This window comes from Vicugna pacos, chromosome X, assembly GCF_048564905.1.
Source record: "Vicugna pacos chromosome X, VicPac4, whole genome shotgun sequence".
In the NCBI taxonomy this organism is placed as follows: Eukaryota; Metazoa; Chordata; class Mammalia; order Artiodactyla; family Camelidae; genus Vicugna; species Vicugna pacos.
In genome coordinates this window covers 12143802-12163522 of record NC_133023.1, presented here as the reverse complement: position 1 = coordinate 12163522, position 19721 = coordinate 12143802, and the positions used below count along the sequence as shown (strand labels likewise).

The 19721-nt window shown below is 38.9% G+C and overlaps 1 protein-coding gene across 5 annotated transcripts in view; it reads right to left on the bottom strand.

Annotated features, from left to right (window-relative positions):
* TXLNG (taxilin gamma) overlaps positions 1-19721 on the bottom strand; it is a 46584-nt gene that overhangs the window by 9855 nt on the left and 17008 nt on the right. For 2 of the 5 annotated variants that reach the window (XM_015251024.3, XM_072956671.1), the window contains 6 exons: positions 14609-14912; positions 12287-12378; positions 7781-7951; positions 5394-5588; positions 3131-3250; positions 1623-1697 (listed from right to left, as the gene is read on the bottom strand). In XM_015251024.3, coding sequence (XP_015106510.3) covers positions 1623-1697; positions 3131-3250; positions 5394-5588; positions 7781-7951; positions 12287-12378; positions 14609-14912 — 957 coding nt within the window. The remainder of the gene's footprint in view (positions 1-1622; positions 1698-3130; positions 3251-5393; positions 5589-7780; positions 7952-12286; positions 12379-14608; positions 14913-19721) is intronic. The other 3 variants (XM_072956670.1, XM_072956669.1, XM_015251025.3) reach the window with 3 other exon arrangements.

Here is a 19721-nt window from a genome sequence, read left to right as displayed (position 1 = left end):
AAAAATCAACAAGTAGGACTACATTGAACTAAAATGCGTCTGCACACACACAAAAACAATAATCAATAAAATGAAAAGGCAATCTATGCAATAAGAGAAAATATCTGTAGACAATATATCCAATAAAGGGTTAATATCCAAAATATATAAGGAACTCACACAACTCAACAGCAAAAAACCAAAAATCCAATTTAAAAACTGGCAGAGAAGGGGTAGGGCATAGCTCAAGTGGTATAGCGCATGCTTGGCATGCATGAGGTCCTGGGTTCAATCCCCAGTACCTCCTCTAAGAATAAATAAATAAACCTAATTACCTCCCCCAACCAAAAATAAAATAAAATAAAAACTGGCAGAGACCTCCTAGCAGGATGTCTTTAATAAAAAAAAGACAAGAGATAGCAAGTGCTGATGAGGATGTGGAGAAATGGGAACACTTGTGTAGTGTTGGTGGGAATGTAGATCGGTGCAGTTACTATGGAAAACAGTATAAAGGCTACTCAAAAAATCAAAAATAGAACTACCATATGATTCAGCAATCTCACTTCTGGGTATAAATCCAAAGAAAATGAAAAACAGGATATCAAAGAGCTATCTGCACCCCCACCTTCACTGTAGCATTATTCACAACAGTCAGGACAGGGGAACAACTTAAGTGTCCGCTGACAGAAGAATGGATAAAGAAAATGTGGTTTTTATACACAACGGAATCTTATTCAGCCATTAAAAAATAAGTAAATCTTGCCATCTGTGAAAACACGGATGGATGTTGAGGCATTATGCTAAGTGAAATAAGTGAAGACACAGAAAGACGAAGTACTAAATACTGTATGATCTCACCTACATGTAGAATCTAAAAAAGCCAAACTCACAGAAACAGAGAGCAGAATGGTGGTTGCCAGGGGTGGAGGGTGGGGAGAAAGGGGGAGGAGCTGGTCGAAGGGTGCACGCTTTCATTTATAACATGAACAAGTTACAGGGATGGAAAGTGCAGCATGGCGACTACAGTTAACGATACTGTCTAGTATACTTAAAAAAAAAAAAAGGAAGGACGAAAAGTCAGGAGTCCCCCATTAAGGTGGACACCACCCCCACAGCTCTACCAAGGAGTGGCTGCATGGTCAATAGGCAGTTTTTAAAATAGGTTACATGCTCATAGCGCAAAACTCTATAGATTTTCTGTTACACGATATGAAATTGCCTTTTTGTAGGTCAAGTAAGTCAGGTATCAGCAGTTTCATTTGGTTCATCTTATACAAAAGAACTAAAATCTGAAGGTTTATCAGTTTTTCTTTAGTTGGAAATCAGCTGACACACGTGGGAAGAGAGGGAGGGAGGAAGTATGTGGGATACTGGAGGAGGGCTCTGCAGATCACAGGACCAGCTGTCCCACCTGCCTGGTTCCCGGGACGCGGGGCTTGGGGTGCTACAACCAGGAAAGTCCTGGGCAAATCGGGGTGAGGTGATCACCCTAAATGGAGACGAAAATTCCAAGAGGGACAGGAGATCTACTCTCAGGTCTGCTGGCAACAAGCAAAAGCATCCAAGAGGAGATTCACAGTATGTATCAAATGAACCACAGATTTTTTTTCTTACAAATTCTACTACCCCTGCTGTCAAGTTACCTGCTGTTTTAGTTGTACTTCTTGCTGTTTCATTTGTTCATATTTGTGTCTCGATTCTGTTGCTTCTTTTAATAACTAGAAAACAGAAACATTCTGGCAAAATATTGATAGTAATTACAAATAAGACTACAATGTCCAACCACCAGATAGTTAGGCTTAATCCTTCCACTCATTAAGAATCATGAGTCTATAAATGAAACACTCCATCACATTGATTGCCAATTACCCATCTCTTTGATCTGTTCCATTGTCAACACGTAAGAATGTAGGAATAATCTTTTATTGCTTAGAAAAAGTACCCTGGAGGCCTTATAGTTTTATAAAACTTAGGGTTAAATTGTTGTGTTTTAGGTGAAAATAATTAGAAGTCTAGTATTAGCAGAAAACATGGCTAGGAATCTCAACGTTATCTGGGTGATTTAGAAAGCCCCTGTACCCCATGAGAGGCAAGACGAGGCAGGGTGAAAGGTTACAGAGCAAAGCAATGATTTCTGGTTTCTGATCACTTTTTAAAGTGGGGGTAAAGGAAGGGGAACTTCCATTTATATACTCGAGTCTAGGAAAATTACACAGTGAAGTTGTAGAGCAGGCAGCTGTGAAATGCAGTCCCTGAAGTAAAATGTCACACTTAGTCCAGTAAGTATTGAGAAGTCCTTAAAACCAACCAGAAATATGTGTGTTGTGCGTTCGCGTGTGGGTATATATGAAATTTATATTCCAACTTGGGAAACGACAACTGTCTCCTCAGTTACGCACGGGATGTTGCCGTCACATCATGTGGAAGGACCACGTGTGCAAAAAATGTCTCTCTTAACCCTAGGCTCACACTCAGCATGGTATGTTCACGTCACCAGGGCTGCTCAGGAACCAAGTCTTCATACAGGCTCACCTCGGGGCCTAGGTTACTCAAGTGAAAAGTGGATGCAACAGTCCTCATTATCATAGTCATTTCTGACTTTCACTATGTTTTTGGTTAAGCAGGTAGAGTTAAATTTGCACGTGTTAAATATACATACCCAATGAGATCCCACTGTGTTCACAATTACTGACAGGAAAGATAACCTGAGTACACATTCTGGGAACAATGCTGAGTTATTAGGGTATAGAGAATTCTGCTAAAATTTTATCAGAAAATTATACCAGAGTAAACAAGTAATTTCTCTAGTTTTGAGTTACTTGTTTGAAAACAAAGTGTAACAGAATGTAGTAGATTTATCTTTGGAAAGCTCAATATTAAAGTGAATTCCCAGATTTAATATGCTAAATACTGGTATAATTCTTTAATTTGGTGACCACTACACCAGTCCAGTGTATCTTCTGTATATAAAGTTAAATAGAAATAAAACACTAATGCTTTCACACACACACACTCCCCCCTTCACAATCTAGAGCGAAAAAACCAATTAGCACAACCCAGGGCCACATCAAATGTAGAGTAAGTTTAAACGCTTTAGACGGCATTGGCCGTTCTTTTGGCAATAATTCTTTTTTTAAGAGACAGCACTTACAAACTCTCTCTCTCTTTGATGTTTTTCATCAGCTTCTTTTATCAGCTGTGTCGTCTGCTGAAGCTTGGCGTCCACAAGCTGTTGCTGCAGTTCCTTATGTTTAAACACTTTATCAATGTGCTGGGGAAAGTAAAGTGTCTTCCGTCACTTAACAAAAAAAGGGACATAATGACGAGGAAACATAACACAAGTTACGAGACCTGGCTCATGACCCTGCTTTTCGTGCCGATCCCACCACAGCTGGTTACAGCAGCTGTCTGTCTGTCCACAGCAGCTCGCAGACCCTGGGCCCTACCCCCAGAGGTGAGCCCTCAGCACCTAAGCAGCTGGGCTCGTATCTCCTATTTCTGCCCAAAGGTGAAAATGAAGCTCAAACCGTATCAAGATAAAGATGGATAAGGAGATCAAACCGTGAAACCCATCCACCATACACATAATTCCTGAATACTTTTTTCTCTCCATTAAATTCCCCTAAATTTCTCAGTTGGAGGCAGCACACTGTGACAGTAGGAATGGCCCCGGGCAACGTCCCCCCCTTGCTGAACCTCAGTCCACTCACCCCTGGGCGGGGAACCACACCTGCACCGCACAACTGCACAAGCCAATGCAATGGTCACACTATGGAAGGTGCTTGGGGCCGGGCGCTTATCAGATACTTGGTAAAAGGCCATTATTACCTCCAAGTGAAATTGTTAAGCAGTCATTTATGTACAATAAAGACATCAGAACATCCCTTCTCAAAATCAGAAAGAGTAACTCCTATTGATCAAAGAAAAAACATTCAATAATATTCAAAATGAATCATATGCACAAGTAATGTGATTTAAGCATATATCTTTCAAATTTTCTGTATCTATAATGTAGCAGACTGTCATATGTAAACAACAAACTAAAAGAATAACTTTAAGAAAATTGACTGCTTTATAATCTAATAGAAAATGTATTCATTAGGACAAAACAAAGTTTCTTCAATAAACACGCTGTTAATAATAAAAGAGAGAGAAAAGGAAATCTTTATGTTGGAGACTCCCTATCACACAGTGAAACAGATGGGCCTAAATTGCATCTTGATTTAAACAGATTTTTTCATTTTTTTGAGGAAACAAAAATTTAAACAATGACCAGATATTTAATATTATTATTAATTTTTAGGTGTGAAAATGGTATTGTGGTCATGCCTAAAAATGAACCCTTAATTGTTTTGACGTACACCCTCAAATACATATGAATGGACCGACACCTTGGATTTGCTTCAGAATAACCCAGGGGAAGGTGATGTGAATATAGCTGGAAATATGGTTTCATCTGCTGAAGCCAGGTGATTACTTTTCTTTGTAATTTTCCATAATAAGAAGTAAAAAAAAAAAAAGCAAGAAGAAGCAGAGAATGATAAAAAAATCTTTTAAGAAACGACTAGTTTTTAAAAGGCTATATGTAAAAGTCTAAATTAATATAATCTCAATTTTGGCTTGAAAACTGGGTAAAGTATCCCAGAGATGCCATAACCTTTTTAAAAAAATTATTTCAATCTATCTGTGTAAAGGATACAATACACATAAAAGAACATTTTACAAACTTAAAAGGCAGGGAGATGCATCATTTAAAAATCCTAACTCTTCTAATTCTGCCTATTTGACCTCTAAAAGGTAAGAACCTTGAAAAGCACATTAGCACTTATTTGTTTCTAATGTAGACACCATGTCCAGACGTCCTAGCTTGTAAAAGTCTTAGTTGGAGGCCAATGGCCAACGTGAGCAGCCACAGATCCTTCCAGTAAACCTACTTCAATGGCTGGATGAGGGTTTAGAAATAGGTTCTTTTTTTTCTCCCAAATAGTATAAAACTCCCACTAGGAAAAAAAAATCTGAGCCAGAGTTGTGATGCAATGGTAGTCTAGACTGTACAGACTATCACAGTTTTCTGAGATATGGGGTATTTTGGGGCCAAATATTTATTCATTATTAGTCTAGATAAAGGGGAAAAAAATCTCTGCTAAAATCATAATTTTCCAGCATCACGTGGAAGACCACTAGTGCTGAATATGCCTCCAAGAAACTGCCTCACACACCCAAATCCACTGACTCCTGGGCCATCAAGTGATGATCCCAAAGAATGTTGTCCACGAGGAGGCTGAGCCTTTCCTACCCAACGCCCCGCTCCCACTGCGCATGCACACAACTTCGACAACACCTGCGACAAGAGCAGTGGAGGGAGAAGTCCTCGCTAATGACGAGAAGCCGCCTAAACAGGCAAATGTCGCTACCTCCTCCCGCAGCGCGTACTGCTCGATGAGCTTCTTCAGCTTTTCTCCCAGCTCAATGTTCTCCTGGCGGAGCTTGGCGTTGTGTATGTCATGTTGTTCCAGCTGCGCCTGGATTTCATTCAAAGTGATTTGGAAGTGTGCAGTGGCTTCTTTCCGTCTTTCTTCCTCCTCTCGCGCCTGTTGCATGTTTTCTTCCTTATTACCCAAAATAACTTCTGTTAATGGTGCAGACCTACAGATGAGACACTCACAAAAGATGCTCCCACTATGGGGGTTCATTTACGGCTGCCCAGAAGTGCTGCTTCTGACCTAGAATTCCTTCCCTTTATCTGCGACCAGAAGGCTCTCATTTGAAAGCCGGCAGGTTCTCCCAAGTAGATAATCAGAGAGATGCAGACTACTCGGCTCTAAAATACTGCTACGTGGCCACCTAAAATCAGACCAGGAAGGAGCTTCCCCCTCCCCCCAGCACTGGCTTCCTCCATGCTGGGTTCCCAAATGCCCTCCCCCTCACTGGTTCCTCAGGGCAGGAACTGAAATCAGCCTGAAGAGAGCGATTCCTTCTTGCACCTTACTTTCTAAGTCTCACCTTTTATTCCCTAGAGAGCAAGGGACAAAAGGAATCTGCAGCTTAAAAGCTGACTTCCACCTCTTGCTAGGATACAAGTGTTAAGAGAGCTTTACAAGCCTAAACAGTTCTCAGTCCAATCAAAATGTTGACATGCTGTGGGAAACAAATACCACTTATCTGAATGAGTATCAAAATCCAAGGACTCAAAAGCAAAGAAAAACCAACAGCTCCCATGTCAGGTGAAGGCCCATCTCCCAAGGGTCCCTGTGTTCTGGGCCTGGGGCTGCTGCCCCGGCCGGGGAGGCTGCTGAGCCTTCCTGCTCAGTCACAATCGGACGGAAACTGAACACGAAGACAGGCCGTGTCTCCGCTCTTCTCCCTTCTTCCCCTGTCGGTACCAATTAATCCTTGGGTACCTGCTCCCTCTTCTTTTAATCAGCCAAAGTGTTAAGTGCTCTTCTAAAAGTATCTGGCAGTCGGGGAACCGGACAGGCAGGGGCAACTGGCAGCATAGCCTACGAAGAGGCCCTGAGGAGCTCAGCATGGGTTTCTCTTCCCAGACCCCTTTCCCACTGGGCTTCACGTCCACTTTTCACACATGCTAATTAACTACCTCAGTACTCAGCAGGAAACTGGCAACTTTGAGCTTCCTAAGCCATGACCCCAAGTGGGAAAGCTGTGGTCTCAACATCACCCTCATCTAGGTTCCCCATGAGCAGGTATGAGGTGTGTTAAGAAGCATCAGGCCCAAACAACCAAATCGAAAAATGGGCAGAAGACCTAAACAGACCTCTCCCCAGTGAAGACATCCAGATGGCCAATAGGCACATGAAAACATGCTCAATATTGCTAATTATCAGAGAAATGCAAATCAAAACTACAATGAGGTATCACCTCACACCGATCAGAACAGCCATCCTTAAAAAGTCCATAAATGCTGGAGAGGGTGTGGAGAAAAGGGAACCTTCCTACACCATTGGTGGGGATGTAATTTGGTAAAGCCACTATGAAAAACAATATGGAGATTCCTTAAAAAACTAAAAAAAGTTACCATGTGATCCAGCAATCCCACTCCTGGGCACATAACCAGAGAAGATTCTAACGTGAAAAGATACATGCACTCCAATGTTCACAGCAGCACTATTTACAATAGGCAAGACATGGAAGTAACCTAAATGTCCATCAACAGATGACTGAATAAAGATGATGTGTATGTACACACACACAATGGAACACAACTCAGCCATAAAAAAGAATGAAATAATACCATTTGCAGCAACATGGACGTACCTAGAGATTATCATACTAAGTAAAGTAAGTCAGACAGAGAAAGACAAACATCATATGATATCACTTATATATGTGGAATCTAAAAAAAAGACAAACAGACTTATTTACAAAACAGAAGCGGACTCACAGACATAGAAAACAAACTTATGGTTACCAAAGGGGAAGAGGGGGAATTAGGACTTTGTGATTTGCAGATACAAACTGGTATGTATAAAACAGACAAAGTCCTACTGTGTAATAATAGCACAGGGAACTATATTCAATAGCTTGTAATAACCTATAATGACAAAGAATATGAAAAGGAATATATATATGTATAACTGAATCACTATGCTGTACACCAGAAACTAACACAACACTGCAAATCAACTATACTTCAATTAAAAAAAAGCATCACGTCAAGCAAAATAGAAAGGTGGCACACCTGTCTCCAAGTAGAGACAAGAATTGATTTGAAATAGGTACACAGTGACTAAATTAAGCTAAGTCAGTCCCTCCTGAAAAAGAGAAAAAGGAACCAACGAACCTTTAATGTCTTGTTGTGACGCTGAAGTTCCCTGCAAAGAGACTCGAGTTTGCTTCTTGCCAAGATAGCCTTGCTGTGTTCACTCTGCAAGTGAACTTTCTCTTTCACGATCTGGGCTTGCTTCTTCTGCAGAATCTTCATTTGCTTCTGAACATTCCTGCTCTCTTCCAGCTAAAATTAGTAAGCACTTTACATTTAGGAAGTACAGTGAAAACCTTTGCATTATGGCTGGAAGAATTATAGTGAGAACTATGGAACACATTTTCAAAAACCAAATACAGTACTGTAGTGTAATATCTTATTTAAATGGTTTTAAGCCATGCTACCCTGCCAACCTCTTTTCCATTGGGATAGGAAAGCAAGCAAATAATTTAGGGCAGAAAAAAACAATTTTAATCTCTATGCTCCTTTCAAAAATAAAATAATATGATGTTTTGGAAAACTTTTTAGGAATCAGCATCATCAAATTTTGCTTTCCTGAAAAACATACACAAGCTACTTTATCAAAACAATCCTATCCTCTAAATTAGAACTTAATAAGCAGCCCTCAGGATTCTTGGCTAGTGAGACAGGGATCACTGCAATGGTTAAGTCTGGAGCAAATGCGTCCATTTCAAGGTTAAATCAACACTAACAGATAAGATGGCAGCCTTACTGACCTTTTACTGAAGGAAATGATGCTGAGTCACAATCTCCAGAGCAAGAGTGACACCTGGTGGCCTATCAAAACATACCAAGAATCCTTACAGACAATATGCTTTCAGCTATTAAAAACATCTTTATGGAAATTCCTGCCAGAAACATGGTTTTGTTTTCGTAAAATACTCTTGTAAAGTCATCTTACTCTGGACCGTGGGCTGCAGGATCTGCACACCCGACCAGTAACTCGACGGGGGGAGGGGTGGAACTGCCCCAGCCCTCCCCGATTCGAGGTAACCACAGTCCTGAATCCTGGGTTGACTAGGCCTTTGTTCTCCTCTGTATTTTTTGTCATCTGTGGGTGGTCCTAAAAGAAACCGTTTTGGTTTTAGTTGTTCTGACTTTATTGTGGCTACTGCAATTGAGAAACCACATTTTTTCTTTTCTTTAAACGAATTCAAGCTTCAATAGCCACACGTGGCTCATGGTTCTACTGCGGACAGCACAGCTGCAGATGACATCACTAAGACTTGTCCAGGCTGTCTGCACGCAGCCAGAGCAGGGGACAGCACACCTTTTCTGTAAATGGCCAGAAAGTACATAGGTGAGGCTTTGCAGACCCCATCCAGTGTCGGTTGTCTTCTAAGCAACACTTGAAAGACATAAACCCATTCTTAGCTTGGGGGCAGTACAAAAACAGGCCTTGCTGGCTTTGACCCAAAGGTTGTATACTATTCCACTTAAAAATTATATACTGCACACAATACACTTTGTTGACCCAGTCTCTTGTCAGTGGGCATTTGGGTTTTTTCCAGGTTCTACTGCTCACAGCGGCTCGAACGTTCTCACAAGTGCTTCCTGGTATACACCTCTCCCATCAGCGATTTGTAAGAGATCATGCAGACACACAGCCTCTCCAAAACTCCATACAATCACAATTCTTTATTTATGCCACTACAATGGGCATGAAACAGTATCTCACTGTGGTGCTGATTTGCATTTCCCTGATCATCAATAAGGTTGAACATCTCCCTGTATGTTTAGGTACCTTTATGTTAAGATGCATCATGGATGTTGTTCCACTTCTATGAAATGCCTCTTATGTGTCTCTTGCTCGCTTTCCCATTGGGGTGTTTGTCCTTTTCATACTTGTTTGTAGGTGTTTCTTAGATATTCTTGACACTAAATCTTTTGTTGGTTATTATTAGTTGGAAATATGGTTTCCCCAGTTTGTAACGTGTCTTCTCACTTCCTTCTAAAGTGTCTTTCGACGAACAGAAAGTCTTAACTTCAACATAGCCAATGTCTGCAATCTTTTCTGATAATGCTTTTTGTGTTGTAAGAAATCCTTCTCTTAATCGAAGTTTGGAAAAATAGTCACCTGTTACTATATTTAGACAAATCTAAATGATATCTAAAATTTCACTTAGGTTCTTAATCCATTTGGAATTAGTCATTGTGCATGGTGTCTAAGAATCTAATTTCATTTTTCCATTAGGATATTCACTTCTTAAGCTCTATTGGTAATTCTTCCCTAAATGCAACCACAGATTCCAAAAAATGCTCTTCAAAATCCCCAAGGGGTGCTTTTTCCCCATGGAATTAATAAGTTGAATCTAAAATTTTATAGAGAGTAAAGAGGAAGGAATAACAAAGATACTTGTGATGAAATGAGAAGGATACACTTACCCAATCAGATATCAAAGTTTATTGTTATACTATACTAACCTACACAAACTAAGGAATGGGAAAGAACAGCACCATAACGTGCTTAAGGACCATTTTACAGGCCTAATGGTACCCACATTTAGCAAGTGAAATGTGCCATAAACCCATGCCATATGGCGAATGTGGCAGCCACAAGACCCCCGAGTGAACCATCCTGACTGCAGCGCAGGCACCACTCCACCCGCTCTACAGGACTTTTCTATGTGTCTAAGCCACAAGCACAGTGATGTCAGATGATGCTGTCACAAAACAGACAGAGCAGTGACGGCAAAAGGGAAGTTTTCTGAATAATCCTTGGGAAAAGGCTATTACCCTTGATGGCCTCACTGCTATGTAACCTATATACTCTACCTTTTAAAAGAAATGAGTGTGGTTTCAAGAAAGAAGGCTTATAACATTTTCTGAAACAGTAACTATTTCATCCTCCACATGTTCAGCACAAATCTAAATTGAAGAGATGATACTCACTAAGCAAGTCTTCAATGTGTCACATCTTATAAAATGAATGTAGCAATTACTACTGGTGCTGAAAAATAACCATACCCACCCCCCACACCAACAAAACACCCTAGACCCTTGCTACTTGGCATGTGATCCAAGGGCTGACAGCATCACCACCAGCCTGACCTGAGAGCTTGTTAAAATGCAGACTCTCAGGCCCCAACCCAGACCCAGTGAATCACAATGTGCCCTTGAACAGAAGTCCCAGTATCTGTGTGTCTAAGAACATCTGCCCAAGGCGACTACCCGCCCCTTCTCCTCATCCATGTGTCACAACACTGCCTGCTGTGGTCACAACACTGGGTCAAGTAGCTCACCCCCTACACTACTTTTTTCTTTTACTCTTTTCTCCATTTTTTCCTTTTTCCTTTTTAGTTTTGTTCTTCTTCTCCCACCACTTCTCACATGATTCTCCTCATGTGGATGAAACCAATAGGGACTCTCTTCCATGGCCAATGGAAGAGTTCCTTTCCCAAGCCAGCAATCTGACCTTGTTGTGTTTTTTGCCATCTTTGTGTTTGTGACTGTCCTAGGCCGTTTTCACTGATGCACAGGATTTCCTGTTGCTCTGAGTGGAAGGTGCCAGACTGCTGAATGCCAGCCAAGTGGGGGTCTACACGGACCCCTTTATAAACTGAGGGGAAGGAACTGTAATTCTTCGAATAATAAATAAAACAATTCATTTTCAAAGCTGGTCACTGACAAAAAAGGTAGTGCTTATGACATGGAATAACAGCTTCAACAACAGATGACAATGCATAAAAACTGTCCATGATAATTCACCTAAGTATTTCACAAAAGACATTGATTTAGCATATTAGAACCACTTATTCTAAAAGTTTCCCACAACCCTTACTTCAAAGGGTCCTATGACTTTCCCATTCTTCTACTTAAATAGCATGGCAGTGTTTCCATACTGACGACTGCTTTCCTAATTTTAAAAACAGAATTAACGCTACTTGAAATAACACAGGTCTGGAACAAATGAGGTCAATTTCTTCGGAAGATGGAAAAAGGAATGCCTGGCACATGGCAAATGCTAAATCAGTATTTCCCGAGACACAGTATTGTTTTAGTAAACTATTTCATTGAACTCACAACTTCAATCACAATGGTTAGAGCCTTTATCTCTAGAATTCCCTTGGGAAAATTTAAATACAGGAACCACCACACTCCAACTGACTGGCATCTAAAGAATCACAACATAGGAATGAAAAGGCTGAGTGAGAAATAGTCTAAGACTGAGTTTTAGAAAATCTATGCCGTATCTTAGCATTATAATGCTCTCTATATAGATCACCTTATAAAATGAAGTCATATAAGCAACAAAAAGCCCCAAGAAATCAGATTCTCCTCTTCAATTCTGGAGTAAAATAAAATTTTACATTTAAAGCTATATTGGGGGGACGGTATAGCCCAGTGGTAGAGTGCATGCTTAGCATGCACGAGGTCCTGGGTTCAATCCCCAGTCCTTCCACTAAAATAAGTAAATAAATAAACTTAATTACTTCCCCCCATCAAAAAAATTTTTTAATTAAAAAAAAATCTATATCAAAATCGTATTTTAAAAAGCTTATCAAGCACATACACATTTTGCTCTATTTTATATGGACCTCACTCCCTTGATTTAATACTCACAAGATCAGCATATTTCTTACAGAGAGCTGCCAGCTTCTCTTCTGGAGTTGAAAGGGTGTTTAGGGCTTGCATCAATAATAAAACTTCTTTTCCTGATGATTAACAAAATAAGAAATAAGTCCGGAAGAAGAAAGATCAAATCTAATCTGTAAATGCTTCACTTCTGTGTTCTGATATCCAGAGTAAAATAATTTGCGCCTATAACTAGAAATAAAGAGATTTACTAGCTAAATTAAGAAAGCTATTTTTAAAATCTGGATCAGCAGGCACCCCTTCCTCCCCACCCCCAACTCCAAATTTCTTCAGTCACTAACACTGCCGAGCTATTTGTAAAAAGAACTCTTGCTGAAAGCTTAAAAACTCCCTTGCTTAACTACTGATATCTAAGTTAAGACAAAGGGCAAGTTACAAAGGGCAGAATATTTTTAAAAGCTTCCTCCTGACCAAGTACGAATATAGAAGGAAATTCAAAGGGAGTTTCAGTTGGTACCCTCTGCCTATCTAAGACACACACAATCACTTGTGACACGTATCTTTTCCTTTGAGCAATTTAAATAACTTCTGATGACTGAGTAGGCATATTCTGCCTGTTAACAAATTTAGTGTTGGGGGGAGGATGTCAAAATGGCTCTTCCCTTGGGGAAAGTATTTTAAGGACTCTGGCAGGGAGAAGCAGGTGGCTGGAATAGGAAGGGACAAATGGTGTTTCAAAATAAGTGACAATAATGTTTTACTTCTTAAGTGAGGTGGTAGGTACCATTTTTACTGTTTTAAATGTTCACTCTTTATGAAGGATATTTCATTACAAATACATACATTAAAATGACTTTAGTATATGGTGTACAGACTGCTATGAGGAAAATCAGCAGGCTGACTTCAAAATAGAATCCTTTTCTATCCAGAGAAAACTTTAGTAACAAAGCTTCTCATTCAGCCCAAGACCAGTAAGAATTTTAAAAGAGATGACTAAACATGATATGATTAGAAATAACTGTAATATGACCTGCAGTTATTATGAAGATTTTTAAACTCACACGCTACTTAGTTTCTTCTGAAATACAATTCACTACCAAAAAATTCACTCTTAAAGTGTATAATTAAGTAAGTATATTCACAGTTATACAACTATTACCACTGTCTAATTTCAAAACATTTTTATCACCACAAAAAGAAACTCCATACCCGTGAACAGTCACCCCGCTCCCCGCTCCAGGCAACCACTATTCTACTTGCTGCTTCCATGGATTTGCCAATTCTGAACACTTCGTATGAGGTGGAATTATCTAATTTGTGGCCTTCTGTGTCTGGTTTCTTTCACTTTGCATAGTATTTTCAAGGTTCACCTACTATGACTCATTACTTCACTCCTTTTCATGGCTGAATAATATTCCATTGTACAGACCAACCACATCTTGTTTATCCATTCATCACCTGATGGGTAACTGCATTGTTTCGACTTTTTTGGCTACCATGAACAATGCTGCCTCAGGCACTTGTGGACACGTTTTCAACCTCTCTGAGTACATAATGAGATGTGGAACTGCTGGCTCACATGGAAACATTATTTGTAACTTTTTAAGACTCCATCTGCTTTTACACATTTAATTGGGGCTGGTAATTCTGAAGAAATCTGTCTTGTTTGTAAGGAATTAAAATTATTTTTCATATTTCTATGAATGTTTAAGTTTTCCAAGTTAACAGAAAATGGATTTAATAAGAAGGATCATTCCAAATCAGCATACAGAAAACCAAACAAATTAAGCACTGTTAACCTTAGATATAAGTATAAAAAACTTAGAGGCAAACAGTAAGCTTAAAATAAAAGGGGAATTCAGATTTCATAATGAGATTTAACATATCACATTCTTAGTCCTAAATCTCCAACACAGCAAGACAAAGAAAACATACCCTTGAAAACCAGTCTTAACCCACTTTCTGCACTATAGATAACATGTCGTCTCTAAAGTTTTGTGACTAGTTTCAAAATGGAATGATACATAGTTTTCACAGTAAATTGTGGTCAGACTACATTAAAGATGCAAACAAGGCAAGTCAGATACTACTTCTGTCACTTTGACCCCAGATTTTTTTCAAGAAAGCCAATTCTTGATTACTGAGAAAGAAATCGCTTTCTGCACTGCTACCCTGGCCCCCCGCTCTTCACTGCAGTAGACAGGCCAACTGCCCCACTGAGGACAACACATGCAGTAGCTGGACAACATCTCCCTCAACACTGGCTATTTTATAATCACGTGTGCTGCAGAAAAGACAAGTCAAATGAGCAAGGTGTGAAACATCCAACCCCTGAGCAGAGGTTGTTACCTAAGGTTTTCTCTTTGTTCCTGTTGCACTCTGAATCCTGCCGACCGTCGGGGGGGTCTGTTCGAGCCTCTCGCCCGGGAATTTCCTCCCTTGCCTCCTGTGTGCAGTACGCTGGGCTCACCAAACTCCTGCTCTTTGTTAGAAAGTCACTGCTCACATCCTCTTCTAATGAGTGTTTGTTACTTGTGCCACCGCAGTTTGCATCCTGATGTTGAAGAATATCATTTGACTGAGAGTTATGCAACATATCTGACTTCACCCCTAGCCCGCACATTCCAGCTTCTTCCATTGTGCCAATCACAAACTAGAGGGAAAGGGAGGAGAAAATAGATGGAAAGGGGGTTAAGTCAAATGTAATCAATCTTCACAACCAATCGCACACCATAGGTTGACAACTTTTTTTCTTAGTTTGTAAAATCTATGTAAACATGCGGGTCTTTAAGTTTCACTGAGAGGTGACCTAACTGTAAAGAAGAAGAAAATTAAAGTTAAAACAAATCACACAACTAAGCAGTACCAAAGGAAGAAAGAAATGCCATTTAGTTATACACCTAAACTTATTTCAAAAAAAAAAAGTATCAAGTTGTGTTAGTGCCTGGCCAATAAAAAATAAACTTATTTCCCTATAAAAATTCACCACTTAAAATTAGCATCTTAAAAGGCACAAAATTACCCTAATGAACATTAATCATTCTAGTCTCATTCTCAGGGAGATGGGATGGCAGAGCCGGCTCCCAAGCTGTCTAGCAGAAACCCATGTTCCTCCAATATCCCATGGAGCTGGTACCACCAGACGACATCGTGGGACTCCCACGTCAAGTTCCGGCTGATAAAATGTGAGCTGAAGTGGTGACCTTCTCTTGTGTAATAAAACTTTTATTCTTTAAAGCACACATTCTTTCTCCACCATCTGGTCTTCACTCTGGCTGGATGCAGAGGTCTCCGAGCATCTAAGAACTGGCAGAGCCACAGGAGGAAAGCAGCCTGAGCCCTAAATCTCACATACACATAGAAGGAAAGCTGCCCTTCTACCACTCACACTGGACTCTTAGATGACTAAGAAAATTAATTTCTCTCACGTTAAGCCACAGACATTTTGAGATTTATATTTTAAGCAGCTCTCCCTGCCCTAACAAATATAGACAGTAGGCATGGTAGAGACAGCTTCATTCTAGTATTTTATTCTCGAATCAGTAATTTAACTTTATTTTCTCTTCTACCATATCATTAACCCATTCATTTGAGGGGGTGTTTTCCCCCTTGTTAACACTACTTGGCCATATGATGGGGCGCAAATTTAAATTCTGTACATTTTCTCTCTGTATGAAAGAGGGCCTCTTCCTTTTTTGAATAATACAACTGAAGGGGAGGTGGCTAATACCTTTCTCTTATCACAAGTGGACAAAAGCTATTTTACAAAGTTAACAGGAGAACAGAGACTTATTACTTCAAGTTATTCAACTGAAGAACTGAAAATAATTTTAAGTATCCAAGTAGCAGGTAATGGAGAAGTTAAAAAAACTAAATCCTTATCTTGTACGTCTAATGCTGATAAATCAAGTACTGCACTTTTGGAAGAACAAACTGGTGCAGCCACTTTTAAAAACTCTTTTGCAATATGGACACCTTCCAACCCAGTTAATTCTACTCCTAGGATTTTACCCGAGTAGGTACGGGTGTGCAGCCAAAGGCGAAGAATGTTTAAAGCAGCACTATTTGTAATTGCCCCCAAACAAAATCAACTCAAATTTCTCTCAACAGAAGAATGGGTACACCATAGTATGTTCATGCCATCCAGCACTGAGAATGGACTAGAGGCAGCGTCACAGATGAGTCTCAGAGAATGCTGTGAGGAAGCTGCCAGAAGAATGCATAATGCAGGAAACCATTTACATATAAAGTTCAAAAATGGGCAAAGCTAATTGATAGTAGTAGAAATCAAGACAGTGTTTACTTTGAGGGGAAGGGTCCTCTAGGGGATTTGGTAATATTCCATAGTTCTTAACCTGGATGGGGTAACAAAGATGTTCACTTTGTGAAAATTCATTAAGCCTAAACCTTTATGGTTTGTATACTTTTCTGTATATGTATTTTACTTTGATAAGGTTTATTTTTAAAGCTGCAATTTATATGAAGAGTTATGAAGAACTGAACCAGAAATATTTTTCTCTGGGGAGAGAGATAGAGATGTGCTGCTTTTCAAGACATTTTAAAAATAATGTACATATAGTATTTTCATTTTTTAAAAAACAATGCATTAAGGAGAAATGGGTTTAGAATTACGGTTTGATGTTGCACTCTTAAATTCTTTCCGAAAATTTAAAAATTCTCTTCCATATGTAATGCATTCCATAGAGCAGTGTCTCTCAAATGTAATCCAGAGGTATTAGGTCTACAAAAATTTCATAACAAGGTTTTAGGAAATGACTTTTGTTAAATTTCATTACTACAGAAACTTCTTAAAGCCATTAATATGCCCAAATAACATATTACAGAACTATTAATATCATACCAAATGCAAAATGATCATTTTAACACTGTATTATAGATATAACTACTAGTTCCACATCTATTTTATATCAAATATTAAACTGTCACATCCTCGTTGGGCATGGATAATGTTAACAGAAATCCTTCACACAAAAGCAATACAGAGAAAACGGACAAAAATCCCTAAGTACTATTAATACCATCTTCCCCAATTTCTAAAAGATAATTTTTAAACCTATTCCCTGAAAACCATTAGCCTAAGAACAGGGCTACAAAACCACAATGCTGGCTTTAAATATTGATGGAAGTCTGTTAAAAGATAATCAAAATGGAAGATTGCTTATCTCTAACACGTAACAGAATTTCTCAGAAGCAGAATGATGATAAAGCTCACATAATACCAGAAAACATGGTGTCAAGCCACATCAAAAGTATAACGAGCAAGCAATTTGTTGGAAGGGGAAGCATAAATAATTTTCACTAAGGAAAACCTGAGGTCTCTCCCAAGATCAATTTTAGTTAAGAAAGCTACCTGAGATTGGAATTGGTTAATTTCCAGTTTTCCAGTTCTATCGGTGATTTTTCATAACATCTTTTGAGATATAATTCACATACCATACAATTCACTGGTTTTCAGTGTATTCACAAAGTTGTGCAACCATCCTCACAATCAATTGTACAACACTTTAGTCACCTCGAAATGAAAGCCAGTACCCTTTTAAGCTATAAATCCCTAATCCTCCCAGCCCTAGGCAACTCATGTACTTTCTGTCTCTAAGATGTGGTTACTCTGAACATCCTGCATAATGATTTCAAGGTTCATCCATGCAGTAGCATGTATCAGTACTTAATGTCTTTTTATTGCCAAATAATATTCCATTGCATGGATATACCATATTTTATTTATCCATTCATTAATTAATAGATATTTTGGATTATTTCCAACTTTGGCTATTATAAATAATTTTGTTAAGCTTAGTTATTGCAGATTTTAAGTGTTAGAATCAATTAGTCTAAGTCCTTCAATTTTATTATAGTGTTTTTAAAATTTACCTATTTTTGTCTCATTTTAAAATATAAAATTCATGACTGCAAAATCAAAAATAGTAATAATAATTTTGTTAAGAACATTATAAAAATTTATTATGAACATTAATGTACAAGTCTTTCTGGGGACATATGTTTATTTTTTGCCAGGGTACATGCCTAGGAGGAGAACTGCTGGGTCATATGGTCACCTTATGTTTATTCTGAGGACCCGCCACACCATTTTTCTAAGTAACCACACCATTCTACATTCCCACCAGCAGTGTGTGACGGTTCCAATTTCTCCACATCCTTATCAACACTTGTTGTGTGTCCTTTTGATTATAGCCATCACAGCTGCTGTGAAGGGATCTCATCTAATGACTAGTGATGCTGACAATCTTTTCATGTGCTTACAGACCATTTGTATATCTCCTCTGGAGAAATTTTTATTTTTTAATTTTTAAAAAATTTTATTTATTATTGCATTATTTAATTACTTTGGTGAGGGTGAATTAGGTTTGTTTATTTTTGGAGGACGTACTGGGGATTGAACCCAGGACCTTCTGCATGCTAAGCATGCACTCTACCACTTGAGCTATACCCTCCCCACTGGAGAAATGTTTATTCAGATCCTTTGCCCACTTTTAAATTGGGTTGTTATGTTATTATTGAGATGTAAGAGTTCTTTATATGTACGAGGTACAAGCCTCTTACCAGATAAATGATTTGCAAATATTTTTTCTCATTACTGTTCTTCATTCTCTCAGTTTTGGAGAAAAGGCACAGTATAGTCACCTATTTCAAAATGTCATAGGAAATTTAACTAAAAGTTACTCTTTCAGATTAAAGCTGTATGTAATCAATAATAACTACATAGAAAAAAAAGACAGTTTAGAAAGGTCACATCGTTCACTTAACTCAAAATAATAGCTGGTGGCACTGAGTATAAATCAGTATATTAAATTAATCTGCGTAGTGCACAACCATCACATCTCATACTATAGTTTTTTTTTGTCTTTTAATTGGTGTATTTTTTACCACATACTATACTTCTAATTTTATTTCATCACTCTCTATTTTTAGTTACTACTACTTCTTTTTTCTTCCCAGACACTCCTTTCACCTCTAAGCTTCTATCACACGTATTACATTATCACCCATTTGGTAGGTACATCGTCCCAGATAGTGACAGCTTATGTATAAAAGGTCCTCGAGTGCCAACTGATGGAAAACACAAGGGGCCAAAATGGCTGAAAACAAGCATTACCACAAGTTTGAGAAAACTACCATTATTATTTTATCATGAGGAAGAAGACAGTATTACATTTCCCTTCTCTCCTGTGCAATTAATTTTGATGTACTTTTCACATTTGCTAATGAAAGACTTATGCTGGCTCTACAAAATCTTCTTGTTTATGAATAAGCCCAGTTCCAGCTGGGCCTGATTCCAACCCTAGTCTACAAATACTCTTGAAATAGCAGGCCCCAATTTTCGCTACTTGAGACTCTGTACTGGACCGTTCAATATGAAACAAATTCTTAGGGCCAACAACTTTAAGTTGTAAATGATTTCTCAACCTTCATCTCCTTTAGC